Source organism: Trematomus bernacchii, unplaced genomic scaffold (assembly GCF_902827165.1).
Source record: "Trematomus bernacchii unplaced genomic scaffold, fTreBer1.1, whole genome shotgun sequence".
Lineage (NCBI taxonomy): Eukaryota > Metazoa > Chordata > Actinopteri > Perciformes > Nototheniidae > Trematomus > Trematomus bernacchii.
Window position 1 is genome coordinate 2,236,199 of NW_022987714.1, and position 14,659 is coordinate 2,250,857.

The 14,659-nt window shown below is 39.6% G+C and overlaps 1 protein-coding gene across 2 annotated transcripts; it reads right to left on the reverse strand.

The window, feature by feature from the left end:
- Positions 1-138: 138 nt before the first annotated feature.
- Positions 139-14,101, reverse strand: arih1 (ariadne ubiquitin-conjugating enzyme E2 binding protein homolog 1 (Drosophila)). 2 transcript variants are annotated; one of them, XM_034141718.1, is made up of 14 exons: positions 13,652-14,101; positions 10,002-10,069; positions 9,749-9,896; positions 6,865-6,957; positions 6,727-6,782; positions 5,859-5,925; positions 4,824-4,930; positions 4,671-4,713; positions 4,500-4,571; positions 3,997-4,127; positions 3,828-3,885; positions 3,227-3,487; positions 2,053-2,165; positions 139-1,969 (listed from the first exon to the last, which is right to left on the reverse strand). In XM_034141718.1, exons 1-14 carry the CDS (start codon positions 13,937-13,939, stop codon positions 1,885-1,887), a joined length of 1,590 nt encoding a protein of 529 aa, XP_033997609.1. In that variant the 5' UTR covers positions 13,940-14,101; the 3' UTR covers positions 139-1,884. The 2 variants fall into 2 exon arrangements, with proteins under 2 accessions (XP_033997609.1, XP_033997608.1); XM_034141717.1 differs by having other exon boundaries at positions 3,825-3,885.
- Between the last annotated feature and the right edge of the window lie 558 nt (positions 14,102-14,659).

Consider the following 14,659-nt stretch of genomic DNA (forward strand, 5'->3'; position numbering starts at 1 on the left):
CTGGAAGACACAGCTCTGCCAAGGCCGGTCGTTCACTACATCGCAAAAATACATAGCGTAGACATGAATCATGGATGTTTGGGTAATTAATGATTGCGACCAAACCTACTCTAATGACTCACACAGTACTCCCAAAAATGAGATTTCTCATGACATTTATTCAAATAAACAATACAGTTTATAATTTGCTAGGATGAAATAATAAGTTTGAACACATTAGAAGCATTTTGGGTGAGAATTCCCCAAAGATCTGAGACTGGGTTAAAGGATGTGTTTGAATGAAAGCTGACATCTTCTGACTTGCATCAGTGCCTGTTTTTCCATGTCCCCTCCAGTCAGTCATGTTAGGACTGCCATATTGCAGAGACATGAACGAGCATTTACAAGCAGAGAGCTTGACACCAGAACAACCACTACATAGAACAATGCAAAACCTGGAAGGGCACTGACATTTCAATGTTGAATCCTCAACCCATGTGCGAAAAGTACAGTCTTTAATGCAAAAGCATAACGGCGTTAAAAAAAAACAACTGTCCTACAACCTTTAGAAGTCTCCCCTATATTCTTCATCTGCCTAAGGATCACAGAAGTCCACCTGTGTAGCTCGGTTTAAAGCTTTGTTCGTTCTCACCGCAGGGCAAGAGATCTCTTAAAGGAGGCCCGGCCACTATCTGCCTCATGCCGCCCAAGTAGTCCCTGCAAGAGTGATGCAAACGCCTGACCCTGTTTGACAGTGATCCAGCCCAATTAGCAGCTCAAAGCTGTGCAGTCGGTACATTCTATTACCCTCATTCAATCCCCAAGGTGCAACTGAGCTTCAAGAGGGCTACCTCAAGCCACGTCGGGAAAGAGAGAGAAAAAAGAAAAGAGTGAATGTCACTCAGTTTGGCTCTTGCAAATAATTAGTAATATTCTTAAATGTTATCACCTCTAAAAACAACTAAGGGGGTACGGCAAACGGTTAGAATAGGAGGACACAGGGGCGTTGCATTCTACCTCACCTCTGAACTGTAAAATCTTTTCTGCTCTGGGTTTCTAACTTAGCAGTGCGCTTTAACGGAGTCCTTTAGCGGATTACTTGGCGACTAATAGAAATTCTTTCTACCAATCCCCATTTGGAATTACTAATAAGGTGGAACCTGTGTACTGCTCTGAAGAGACTGAGGATGACGATGATAAGACATCCGACTCCCACTCAGAGGAGGGAGTTCACAGACTCAACGTACTTGGAAAAAGTACACCTTTCTCGATATTGGTGAAGAATAAATATTTCAAAATTTCAAAATTATGCAAACACGTGCCACTCTTGCTCTTCCATGCATATGGACTATTTACAAATTGGAAAATACAGACTTACTAATTTGTTCTTTAGATGTTTTTTTCTTTTTTCCCCCCTGAAATGTCTTTGCAATCAACCTATCAACATTCAGCCACTCAGACAAGGATCTCAACACATACTGCACACATGGCCAGGACAATTAAAGCTGTGTTGAAAACATTTTCACACTAATGGGAAAACAAAAAGTCAAAATCAAAAACACAAAAAGAGTCACAAGCAAATAAAACAAAGGAAAATAAGATAGTTCAGGGGAGGTGTTACAATACAAGCCCAACGGATGTATTTGTTTAAGATGGATTCTTTGCTTTCTCAAGACTCCACTCGGTTGCTAACAATACTGTAGTACACTTTCTTTTTATTACTCTACCTTTTATTTAAATATAATTTATTTTTGAAGATTTTGTTAAACAAATCCAGGAAAAATGATGCAAAAGTGGTTGGTTTGCCAAAGGAGAGGCGGCAGAAGGCCCGTGCTGCCCTGTTAAATTGCATCAGCGCTCTAGTTTGTCAAGATACTCAAGAGTCTGTTGCATTGGGACGTGTCCTCAATCCTCTATGTACTCCCACAGGTCCTTCTCATAGCCTTCATGCACGTGCTGTAGCAGCACTCTTCGCCGGCTCTCACAGTATCTGCAGAGGAACAACACACTTGTTAGCATCTGAGAACATGCATAAACGTAACAGTGGACGGCAGGAGATGAGGATTTACTGACCTGTACTTATCTTGTACTTTCTGCTTGATATCCTGCAAGGAATCCTGGGAGATATCCCGCTCTAGGTAGCCAGACAGCACCTCAGTGGCATTTTCCAGGTCTGCCTGGTTGTTCTAATGAACCAAGACATTGATAAACACTATTATTCTGACCGAAATAACAGTTATTCATGATAATGTTGCCTACACTTTAAAGCAGAGTTTGTCAGGATTTTTGAGGCCATAAGCTGAAAGCCCAAAGAGCAGGCCAACAACATAAGCGTAAAAGTTAATCAAATGTATTAAAAGCTATTAAATATCATTACAAATGAACAATATGTAGCCACTAGTTCAGCGTTACGGATAGGTAGCACACAAAATTCAGTTAGTAACAGTAACGCTATCATTGATGTTGTCTAAATTAAAAATAGGTTGTTTCTTTTTATGAATAAGCCATTTATCTTTACTAATAATATGTTAGGTACATGGTACTCTAATGTGTGTTTTTTTGTCTTAGTTTCTTTAATTTTACTTTCAAAACAATGAAGGCATAATTTAGGGGCCCCCCTGCAGTAACTCTGAGGACCCCCTAGTGGTCATGGACCCCGGGTGTTTCTCAATCGCGAGTAAAGCTGCTTCAGAGCCACTATTTCAAGCATACTACGTCATCGAGTGCCGCCGAAGTACTGTTCCAATCTCCAGTATACTTGGAAATCTACCGAGCCCGGCGTACTCCGTTTGGAGAAATATCGAGTGTGCACACGAGTAGACTTCGCGGTCTTAAAATCCCCACAATGCTTTGCGCACGGACCAATTTCCCCAAATCTGTGGCGGAAGATGTAAGGCGGGGCCTCTCATATGACGCACACCTGCACACTTGCTAGCGTGTTCCTCTCTTTGTTTTCCGAATGTCAGGAAGTATTCTTGACTCGCTTCTGAAGCAAGATGCTCGGCAGACATGTGCTACCAAGCAAGCGTACTCGCGATTGAGAAACACCCACAATGTTGAATACCCCTGCTTTAAAGCCTTCTGCCAAAAGGCCTAGCTCAGACTGACAGGACGTTTGGCTCGTTTTCCTTCCCTCTGCCCTTTCAACAGTCAGGTGACTCTTTTGGTCAGTGGACTGGATCTGCTGCCAGAGAGGAGTGATGAATGGAAATGATGCCAGCATCGAGAGGGATTTCTGTTTGTTTACCTCAAAAATGATGGACTGGTTGTTCTTCTTGAGGTAGAAGGCAAAGACGTAGGTGAACATGAGTGTAGAGCGACACTGGCACAGCACATCCACGGCCTTCTTCAGGAACTGCACCTCAATCCAGGACATGTTGTGCTGCTGCATCTCCTCCATCTTCTGCTTGACCTGAGCATAGAGCTTGTGCTCAAAGCGCAGGCTCTGCATGTGGTTCATGTAGCGGTTGCAGTAGAACAGGTACCTCTGCAAAGCTGCTCTGGAGCGCTGCACACAGGATGGAATTGGCCTTGACTCTTTTAAATCAAGATGACTTATAAATCTTCAAACTGACTGGTTACCGTTAACAAACTGTCTCAATTGTATTCTGCAGGCCATTCTTCAGTATCTAACATGTTATAAGAGTTGTAATGGACATTTGTAATTACACACACGTAGCATCTTACCCGTCATTGTTTCCACTCCAGTTTTTGGATGGACTTCTTTATGATGTACAAACGTTTACGTGATACACTGTACCTTGTTGAATTTCACTCAGAAAAACGCCAAAATAAAATGGCATGCACGCGTCCCTAAAAGGTATTAATGAGTCAAGTTTTTTTACCACCTCTTGAGCATCTCTGGCTGCCTTAGCATCATCTTCATTGTAGCGATTGCAGTTGTACCTGTAACATCACCAGGTTAGAACCATCTATACATGTCACTACTATTAGACAAACAATAACAGTGATATTTCATATTGACCATCTTTAACTGTATATGCTATGAGCTCTTACCAGGCAGAGCCATGGGGCTCCCATGGACCCAGGCAGACCCAGCAGAACTCAGCTTTGCAGTTCTGGTTCCGACAAACCATGTGATTGCAGCCACCATCTTTCTCAATGGTCACATGGCATTTTGGACACTCCTGTCATGAGAGACAAATAATGAGTTTTGCAAACAAATCAACAGAAAAAAGCAACAATACACAACAATTTAGATGTTAAAGTTTGAGAAGCAGTTTGTTTTTTGGCAGATATTTTAGAAGTCTAGAGTTGTGTGACATTTTTTGTATAGAAGCCTGATGTCTAGGGCCCGGCTATCAAAAGTTGACCATTTAAAAGTGATTAAATGTATGTACACCTAACTAAAGGGACTGTCCAGTCCTTCATTTTACCCCATGTTAAAAAACAGATTGTTCAGTATGATCAGATCAGTATTTCCACAATTAAAATGTCTTCAAGATCATGCAACTAGTTACATGCCAACACAAGCCAGTCATACATCTTTGATTCCATACCTTAGTATTTGCTGCAATCCAGTTTGAAGTTTCACTGTCATCGTCACATTTCTTTATCCATTTTCTCAACCACTAAAAAAAGAATATAAATAAGAGATATTAACACAATGAATGCTAATCTTAATAGGTTAAAATGTCTGTAAGTTGTATAGCCTTTCCCGATTAGCTTACCTTACACTTGACAGGATCATGCCAATTCTCTCCACAGTTGAAGCTGCACCAAGAGGAGGCAACACAATATACATTTAGACAAAGCTTAATAAGCAAGTGTCGCTAGCTGTTAACAACTGTCTAATACACTCATTTCTAAACAAGCCATCTTACCAGAACTGACGGCCACACTTGCACCTCACTGGCTTGGCATCTGGGTACTGGACTTTGACAACATGATGGCAGTCTGGTGCAGGGCACCACTTTAACAGTCGATTGCACTTTGAAGGAGTAATGAGAGGTAGAACATCAATCTGTAGTTTCATGGACGCTTAAGTACAAATAAGGTCCCTGCATTTCAAAATAGTGCATATAGTATAAACCTAAACATCATAAATCAAGGCTTCATATTCCAATACATCATACTAGGGATGCTCCGATCAATCGGCCGCCGATCGATATCGGCCGATATTCACTCTTTGCCGATCGATCGGTGCTCTCTATAAAGGCCGATCGGGAGAGCCGATCACATGACGTAAAATACATGACACTTTTCTCTGCGCGGCAAAACAAGCTCGCCAAAATGGCTTCACCAGTCTGGCAGTATTTTAAGGTGTCCGAAAATGACAATAAAATAGCGGTATGCAACGTGTGTGAAGCAGAAATCCTGCAGCTCCACCCGCTGTGACGGACCGGTGAGCGGAGCAGAACACACATTAAGAGTTAGACCTAACACACTTCGCTATTTTATCTACCTCTGGAACAAGCTAAACTAGCTATAAATATGTTTATTCTTCACTGTGGGGTCACTCATTACTGGATCAGTGAGCTGCATGAGATACTGACAGGCTGTCAGGAGAGAGAGAGAGAGAGGGAGAGAGGAAGAGAGAGAGGGGGAGAGAGAGGAAAAGAGAGCGCTTCCGCTCATTTCTTCCGTGTTATTATCCAAAGTTAATGTAAACTTGAATAATGTACTTCATTTGAATGTAATAATTATGTTGGTTGTTGTTTGTGGAAGCGCCAGTGAATGAGCCCCATTAACTGAGTTTTAAACATCACTTTAAATGGAAGATGCCCATAGCCCCCACCCACTCGATCGGATCGGTGAACGGTATCGGCTGATACTGATTCCGGCGATCGGCCCCAAAATTGCCGATCGGAGCATCCCTACATCATACTGTTAAAGACAAAAAAAATCTCAAAGCTTACCTCTACAAAACTATTCGTTATTAAATGCTGGTACTTCAACTTCACTTTTGAATCTGTTATGAGGCGCCTATAGGAGAGGTCAAATCATTCATTAGCCTTCATTACATCAAATTGATAACTTTGTTCAAAGGCTTTTTCCTTCATGTGCATAACTTCCAAGAAACAATACAGGAAACAAAAAAGATTTCAAACAATTCCACATCTAAGGAATTGCTCAATCAAATCAAATGTAAATTGGTGTTTAAATATTCATTTGTCCACAATTAATAACTATTTAACAACATATTTCCAAATAAGAAAAATATGAGTTTAAGTGCAGGCGTTCAACTAATTGGTACAAAATGCATTTCATGAAACTAAACGTGAACCATAAGTATTCTATACTAGTCTGCTAGGTGTCCTGCTAGCTGGTCAGATCAGAATGTAGGTTAAGACAATTAGTCATCTTAAGAGCTGGCAGAAGGGATTAGTGCGCTCACTTTCAATATGAAGGTACTTTACTGCACGGCAGGCACAACATCAACATCGTAAGGTAGCTAAGTAAAGATGCAACTAGAAAGCCCTTCACTTTACTTTTAGTATGCCAAATGTCAGGTAAAGTACTTTAATTAATAGTTTCTACTAAACCTATGGCTTGAATAGAGAAATCATATCTCATTTAATTTAATTTCATGAGATATTTCATTCTCAGATATAACAATGCTCTTTCTCAGGTAGTTTGTTATTGAACTGTGTTTGTCTCTGTTCCCAAAAATAAAAAACTGAAATCATTTTTGTTTCCTGTCACTCACAATATACATGTGCGGATCACTGCTGACCAACATGCGACGAGACATCAAAACAAATAAAGGCACAGAACGATACTCACATGACTGTGTTGTCATCAACCAAAATGTCACAACTATGAGCAGGACAGGAAATGGTCTGGGAAAACAACAAATCATTAGTCAGACAGCTAAGACTAACAGTGGTCAGTGCCATACAGTAGAATAAAGGTAGTAGGTACCTGTCCCATTCCTTCTTCTATGATTTTGGTAGTCAGGTAGTCTCCCCAGCACTGCATGCAGAACTTGTGTCCACACTCCAAGCCCGTAAAATACTGTAAGAGAGAAGCACCTCATGAATAACACAAAAAGACATCACATGATTAGAAGCAAATGCACTTCTGGTAACCAAGCCAAAGCCTTCAGGGTGATTCAGAGAAAACCACATCTTTAATAATAAAGTGATTTATATAACAAGTGGATCATTTGTTGTGCTTCAAATTCCAAAATATAAACAATCCATGTTAGAATATCTAGATTATTTAGCTTTCTTTCAGATGTTAGGACACACACTAAATATCAGAGCTGAAACACAAAACCACCTCACTGTGATAATGTATATGTATTCTTTTTGGAGTTTTCACCTTGACTTTGAAGTTATTCTTATTGGATTCATTTAACCCAACCCCAAAAGATTAACATTATGAAATCCATATTGAGGTGATTTGTCATAAAGAAAGACAGTGTGCGAAGTGTGTTGATCAAAGATGTCATAAGGTGAAAGTGAAAATCTTATTATGCTCAAATAAACAAACATTTTACAAAAAATACAAGTACTGAGTTTGAACACATTTGACCATTAGAGCACTCAGATTTCAGAGGTCTTAATTAAACAACATGATTGCATTCAGATGTTTGGATTAGAGGAACTTTGATGCTTCCTGAAAGTTGCTGGGTAGATGCCTTTTGGTGTTTAAAAGGGTTGAGAATAAAAAAGTGCAGTAAGTGGAACCTAACTGTTTAAAACAATGTGTGTAAGGAACTTAATTGTGTTTTAAATGGTTTCTGCATAATTCAAAGGAAGCAATGTTTTTAAAGAAAACTTCCCTTCAATACATAACGGCCAAGCTGTCGGAAGGCCCTGACACACTGAACAAACATCACAGAAGCAGTGGCATAGGAGCTAACTTGGGCCGAAAGTCATTCTTGAACACACAGCGAAGACTTATTCGTAATTTAAAAAGGGAAAACCAAAGACTGCAGCCTTTGTTATGATACATCCATTAAAACGCCACTCTCTGTCACCATTTAGTTTCATTCCAAACGGCCATGTCGTTTAAATCTATCTGTGTAGAGAAATTATCCTAGGAAGTTGTTTGCTCGTTTTCAGCACATCCCTTTCTCTTCTTGTGCGCTGATTCACTTTAACTGAAAAGCTGATCGAAGTGATTTCTTTAATCAACCGACTCATGCTGATGCGGGACCAAAACGTGCGGGCTGGGTGGGACACACAGCAAAAACGATGGCGACAGACACTCACGGACGGCATGAACTTGACCAACCATATGATGTTTGGTCAGGGCCTTGAAGGATTGTTCTAGCAACACCAAATTGCCACGCAGGTATTCATTGAAAGGGGCTTGCAGGCGGAATGACCCTCAAACAATGTATTCATTTCCAACTTTGACATCAGGACTGGTGGGTAACTCAAACAATCTTTAGATTTGATCCTTTATCACTTTTACAACTTTAAAAAACTGTGAATGTAGTTTAGTGTCAATAAATTAACTCGCAGTTTAATGAATCTAAAAAAACAGTTGTCTTATTTATAACTAGAGATGTCCCGATACGATCACGTGATCGGGGATCGGAGCCGATCACGTGATTTTTAAAAGATCGGAATCGGGAGAAAAAGATCGGGGATCGGGAAACTTTTTTTTTTTTTTATAAAATATTTTTATTATTTTATTTAATGTTACAAAACAAAAATGACCATGTTCATGTCTTAAAGTCATCCTGAGGCCTTAGTTTTGGTTTAAAATTACACAACAGCATGTATGTGTTGCTTCTTTTGGGCTTGTTTTCATAGACCTGGTTGCTTATTTCTCTCAAATCTGGCAACAGAGTGGGCGCAGTGTCTAATAGTAGCAGTAAGCTAACAAGAGGCTACGTTCAGCTGGTGACTCGGGAGTCGGGACAGAGAAAATGTCAGGAGTTTGGAAGTATTATAAAATTGAAAGCGAAGGCAGTGTAACAGCCAGATGCAATGTTTGCAAGGCGGAGGTACCGCGTGGTGGAAAGAACAGAGCTACGTTCAACACGACCAATCTAATACGAACACCAACAACAACACGACGAGTACACAGCGGCCACTCAGGTAACGGCACTGAAACAACCGACACTTTCAGAGACTTTTAAAAAGGAAAGAAAAACTGCCCCAGAACAGGGAAAAGGCCAAAAAAATAACAGCCAAGATAGCTGAATTCATCGTGTTGGATGACCAGCCGTTATCGGTGGTGGAGAACGTGGGGTTTCGCCGTCTCATGGAGCACTTGGAGCCACGTTATGAGTTGCCTTCTCGTCACTACTTTACAGAGAAAGCTCTGCCTGCCCTTCACAACAAGCTTCGTGGCCACCTGCAAGCCCTGTTAACAGACGTGCCTGCTGTATTTTGTTTTGATCCAATGCTGCACAACTGAACTGATCCAATGCTGCTGTGAAAAAAAGAAGCTATATCCATGTTGGATAGAATGGGTAGTTGGGTACTGTCATTTAAATAAGAAAATAACCTTAAGGGACAACTTGAATGCTTTTTTCCTTTTTTTTCTCTTAATGCATTGCATAAAGATCGGATCGGGAAAAATCGGTATCGGCAGATTGTCAAAATCAAATGATTGGAATCGGATCGGGAGCAAAAAAAGGTGATCGGGACATCCCTATTTATAACGGTGCCTCAGTTTTGCATTTACCAACTTCAAAATCTCTCTTAAATCTCCATTGTGGTATGAAGCCAAGACACAGCATTGTAGAGTCACTTTCAACATTATCACTATCATAAACCACAACATGATCCAGAACAGACATTGAGCTACTGAAACACAATGCTGGTTTCATAATAGGACTTACAGAGTTGGGGAAGTTCAGATAGCAGATCTGACATGGCATGTCCTGTGCCGATGATCTAGTGTTGATTGCAGGACGGATCCTAGGCTTCTTACTGGGGTTAATGACATGACACTCGGAGAAAAGCTTGTCCAGATTACCATCAAAATACCTGTAATAATCGAGACAAAAATGTATCGGTGTTAAATTGCATTAAGAAAGAAACTCTCCCAGGCACTTTAAGGGGGGGGGAAGGATGTACTAGAGAGATTCTTACCTCTCCATGAGCTTTTCTTTATCCCAGTTGAAGTGACTGAGAAGGATTCGTGTTATTGTTGCAGGATTCTAGAAGAACAAGAAGGGTTGGTTAGAAATAAAGCTAGAGTTTGCGTTTAACTTCTGCCAAATTTCACAACAACAAGGGTACATTTGACATGAAAAGACACCTCCACAAATGTATGCGAAGTTTAACTTTCTTCGTGGCAAAACACACAGCTTTATAGCCTAGGTTTCAATAGTAGGTTAATCCTAGCAGTAGTTAGCAGTTATTTAAACTGTAAATTAAAATAGTTGTTGATTAAATAGTTCTCACTTCCAATAATATTTACTATCCACCCATGTATGTTAAGCTGTATTCCCACTGATGGTACACCCATATTCAACGCATCTCACTTTTGTTACTGTGTACTGTTCAGATTTTTGTTTCCCCCTGCAGTGTAGGCGGGGTAATCAGCTGTTCCCCATAGCAAGACTCCTTGTAGGGCTGTGTAAATGAAAGAGTTTTTTTACTCCTGTCATTGGCAACCAAAAACAGTTATGTCTCTTAGTCATTTGTAAAGGCACGGTGTGCGTCAAGTTTTGGCTGCAAGGTTTTTTCAAATCTTGGTTGAGTGGAAAAAAAAAAGCCAGGTTTATGCAGCATATACTGTGACACGTTGGTAGCAATTGTCTATAATCAATAAGTATTTTTCAGTGTATTTCACCATTCAACATCATCAAATAGAAACCTTTGAATGAAAAAGGTCCACAACAATCCAACTTCTACTACAATCTTAGGTTGTCCTGTGCAAATCAACATTTAATATTGCATTGGTAGATTCTACAATGTTCAAAGTATTGCAATATTGATGATGATGTGGCAAATATATATATATATATATATATATATATATCACAAACAGTATTGTTACACAGTATGAAGCAGAAACTTGTTTACAATTTAGTAAAATTCAAATATATTCGCTGCATTATGTCTTTTAACCTGCTCTCTACAAAAACAGCGCTAATTCACAATTTGATGCCGCCCTGCAGTTTGGTCATGGGTCTACACTGCAAACAAAGTGCTAAATTGAGAGTTGACATGCAAAGTCAATGGAAAGTGGCAACCAAAATGCAGATTGGTCATGGGTTGCATCTGCACAAGTTGAACGCAGCATGCTTGTGGGAGCAGTATAGTGAAATATGAATCACAAAATCTAATCACATTACACACTGCTAACAAATTAATCAAAAAAACGGCCATGGTGGTGTCTGTTGGTTAATCAAACGTCTCACTTAGAAACGTGTTTACACATTTTGCTCTATAAACAGTATATTGTGACAAAAATCACTTTGTCTGGCTAATGAGGTAACAACACTAAGTGTCACTGTGGAAATAGGCACTTAGGAGTTTTCCTGGAATACCTGGGTATTATATGTGTCAACTTAAACAAAGTAGGTGTTAAAAACCCAATTAAAAAAAAGAAATGTAATGGTTAAATTGCATGAGGATAAGCATTGTTCATACCATTTTAAAATCAGAATGATGCAACAGCAGACTACTTTATGTCACTGTGCCATGGTCCAACCCTTAAAGCAAACTACTAATTGCAAGATTAGATAGGGGAATTGTCTTAATGTACCAATACACACGATGCTCATTTAATTCCATCCTGCTGTAGTTAAGGATGGGAATAACGGGACTGATTAATGTGACAATATTAATACAATACAGTGTTCAATTCTGTGTTATGTGATAATAACTGTATCCTGATTCAAGAGTGTTTATTATGTTGAGATATTATTTGCATAAGCAAAGAAGGAATGTTTCTCCAAACGGTCAAGTTTTTTATTTCAATGTTATAAGATAAAAAGTTACGATATATTACTTAGTCAGTGTAGTGCTTTCAGATTCATCAAGCCGCATGTGCACACATGATATCGCCCAAATGTCAAAGAGACAAAAACAGTCGATAGGGTGAACTCCTATAAAGCATAACGGTTCATGAATTTAAAAAATCTACAATTGAAGATAAATACACTTCAAGAAAACCAATCAGAACATCTGACATTAAAAACATTTATGACAATATATTCAGTTGCCAGTTTATTACAAATAAGTAGCTAGAACTTATATGCAGTCCATTACAACAGCACTGCAATAAATCCTATTTGTATAACGAAATAGTTGTTGATTTAATTTGACACTCTTAGGCTTTAGTTTGTGTTGCTGTTGACATGTATTACAGAGGTGTTCATGATATTTGTTTTACCATTACTGATATAAATTGGCTTGGGAAATATTAGAAATACAGTTGAGTTTATCCATGAACAATCTTCAAGGTTGTTTTGCCTTTTAATTCTTTCTGAAGTTTGCAATGGGATATTTTACTGTCAACAAAGTCTCTACAGATGAAATAAATCCATCAGCCACTTGTAACTTTACACCTGAAGCGCATTCAGAGGCCAGGCAAATCCAGCCACTCTTGACATGTGAAGGCAACGTCACTAGAGACATTTAAAAGAAAGTAAATCCAAGTGAAATTAACAAATCTACTGTCACATACTCTACATTGCAAACTTGGAATCAGAAAAAATATGTGGTTATTTACATTTAATAAGTTATGTGGTGCTGCAAATCAATACAAAAAAGCATGTAAATGTGAATACTAATTATATGTAGAGTCACCATGTCAGCTTTTCTTACTTTAGAAATAATTGCCATGCGGCTGTACAGTATCTACTGTATTGCTGTTTTACCAATATTCGGTTTTGGGCTAGTTTATATTGAAATAATGCCACCATGAAGCACTTCCTTGTATGAAATGCAACACTTATGCAACTATAATTATAGTGACTGGTGTATTAGGAACCCTTTACATTATATTCTGTGCTCAAGTGTAGCTGAGGGAAAGGAAATGGAGGCCCAAGATAACGCTAAGCCAAAGGGCTTCGCTGGGTTCCCCCTTACAATTAATATAACGTTAGCTGTGGTAAACTAAACGTTAGCTGTTACAAAACCATAACAGTTGTTCGTAGAATCTTACAAAACGTTGTTGGAAGTCACGGTTAGATAGCTTGTTAACGTACATAACCTAGCTTGGAACTTGCTAACCAAACTCAATGACCAAGCCTTTCGAGCATTATTAAAATAACGGAAGCGATTCTGTTATTTACACAAAATGTGTAACGAGAAATTGTAATAGCATGTTTAATGCTATCCAGCCAGCATCTCGTGTGAGATGGCAGTTACCTAATTCCATCACTAAAGACGTTATGCCTTTCAAGTGAGGTGCTGGGTTAACGGTTACAGTTGGCTAGTTAGCGAGCTAGCTATCTTGAAGCTACATTAGCAAACGGTGCTGCCAACTTCTCAATGGGATTAGACTACTTCCTGGCATAACATTTGTACAGAAATGGCTACTTAAATGAATATATTTAAATGTTTTCATATGTTAATTTCAAACACTACACACAGAAGAGAGCTATGTTGAGAAATGTCTAATTGTAGAACTGTGTTAATCGTATTCCTGTTGTGGAGCTACCAACTTCCAGCAAGTAAACTACTCCTTACAATGCTAACAGCTAAGCTAACGTCCATGGCCTGTTTATGATTCACCCAAGCCTGGACCCCGGTCTTTCCTGACGGCAGCATACCAGAAAACCTACCTGTATGACCTCGTTGACCTCCCTGATACACTCCACCATATGCTGGAGGATCTGCTCGGCAGTCAAAACCTCGAAGCGGTAGTCCTCCTCCTCCTCATCGCCGGGACCGTGGCCACCTCCACCGGTCTCGCCGAGCTCATCTCGCTCCCCACCGGCCACCACGGGATCGACCAACTCCACCTCTCCGAGCTCCAGGTTGTCGTCCTCGGGCTCCTCTTCGGCGCTATCCTCGCTACATTCCTCCTCTTCGTCGTCGTAATCATAGTTATAACCCTCGTCCGAGTCCATTCCTGGGGTGGTTATCAAGTTGTGACAGCACACCTAAGTCTACAGTGTGTGAAATGTCGATTGCGGAACAATACGAAACCCCAAATTATCCGAGCCTGTTTTTCAGCTGCAGCGAAAATAACAACAAAACGTCGCCGCTGCTAAGCCAACAAAGAGACCCAGCGTCACTAACTGACGACGGCCTTACGTCAGATGGGACGTACAGGAGAATGTCAAAAATATACTTTTATTAATATGACACGCTTTTATTTCACATGTATATGTTTGGAAACGTTTTTAAAATACATACAAAAATAATTAATGTACGCCCTGTTCAAACACGGGAAGCTACAGTTGTCAACAAGTAGGCTATAAACAAAACATAAAATGCAGGCAAGGCCCACGATTGAAAAATAGTATAAAACTATCAAATATTATAACGACTAGGAGAACTTTGCTAGGGCCTCAATTGTGTTTATAGGCCTACTTTGTCAAAATGGCGTATTTTAATAGCCAGTAAATAGCAGCCTTATTTGCAGCTTGTTTTTGTAATCATGTCAAACCATTTATTGTCTACCAAAGTTACAGTTTATCTAATTTAATCGTACAGGACTCCAACTATACTCGCAGAAGAAGTATAATTGATGCTGTGTGTGTGTGTGTTATTAAAAAAATGAAAGATAAAAAAACAATATAAAACCATATGATTCGATATATGGTTATAGTCTACATAACTTACAA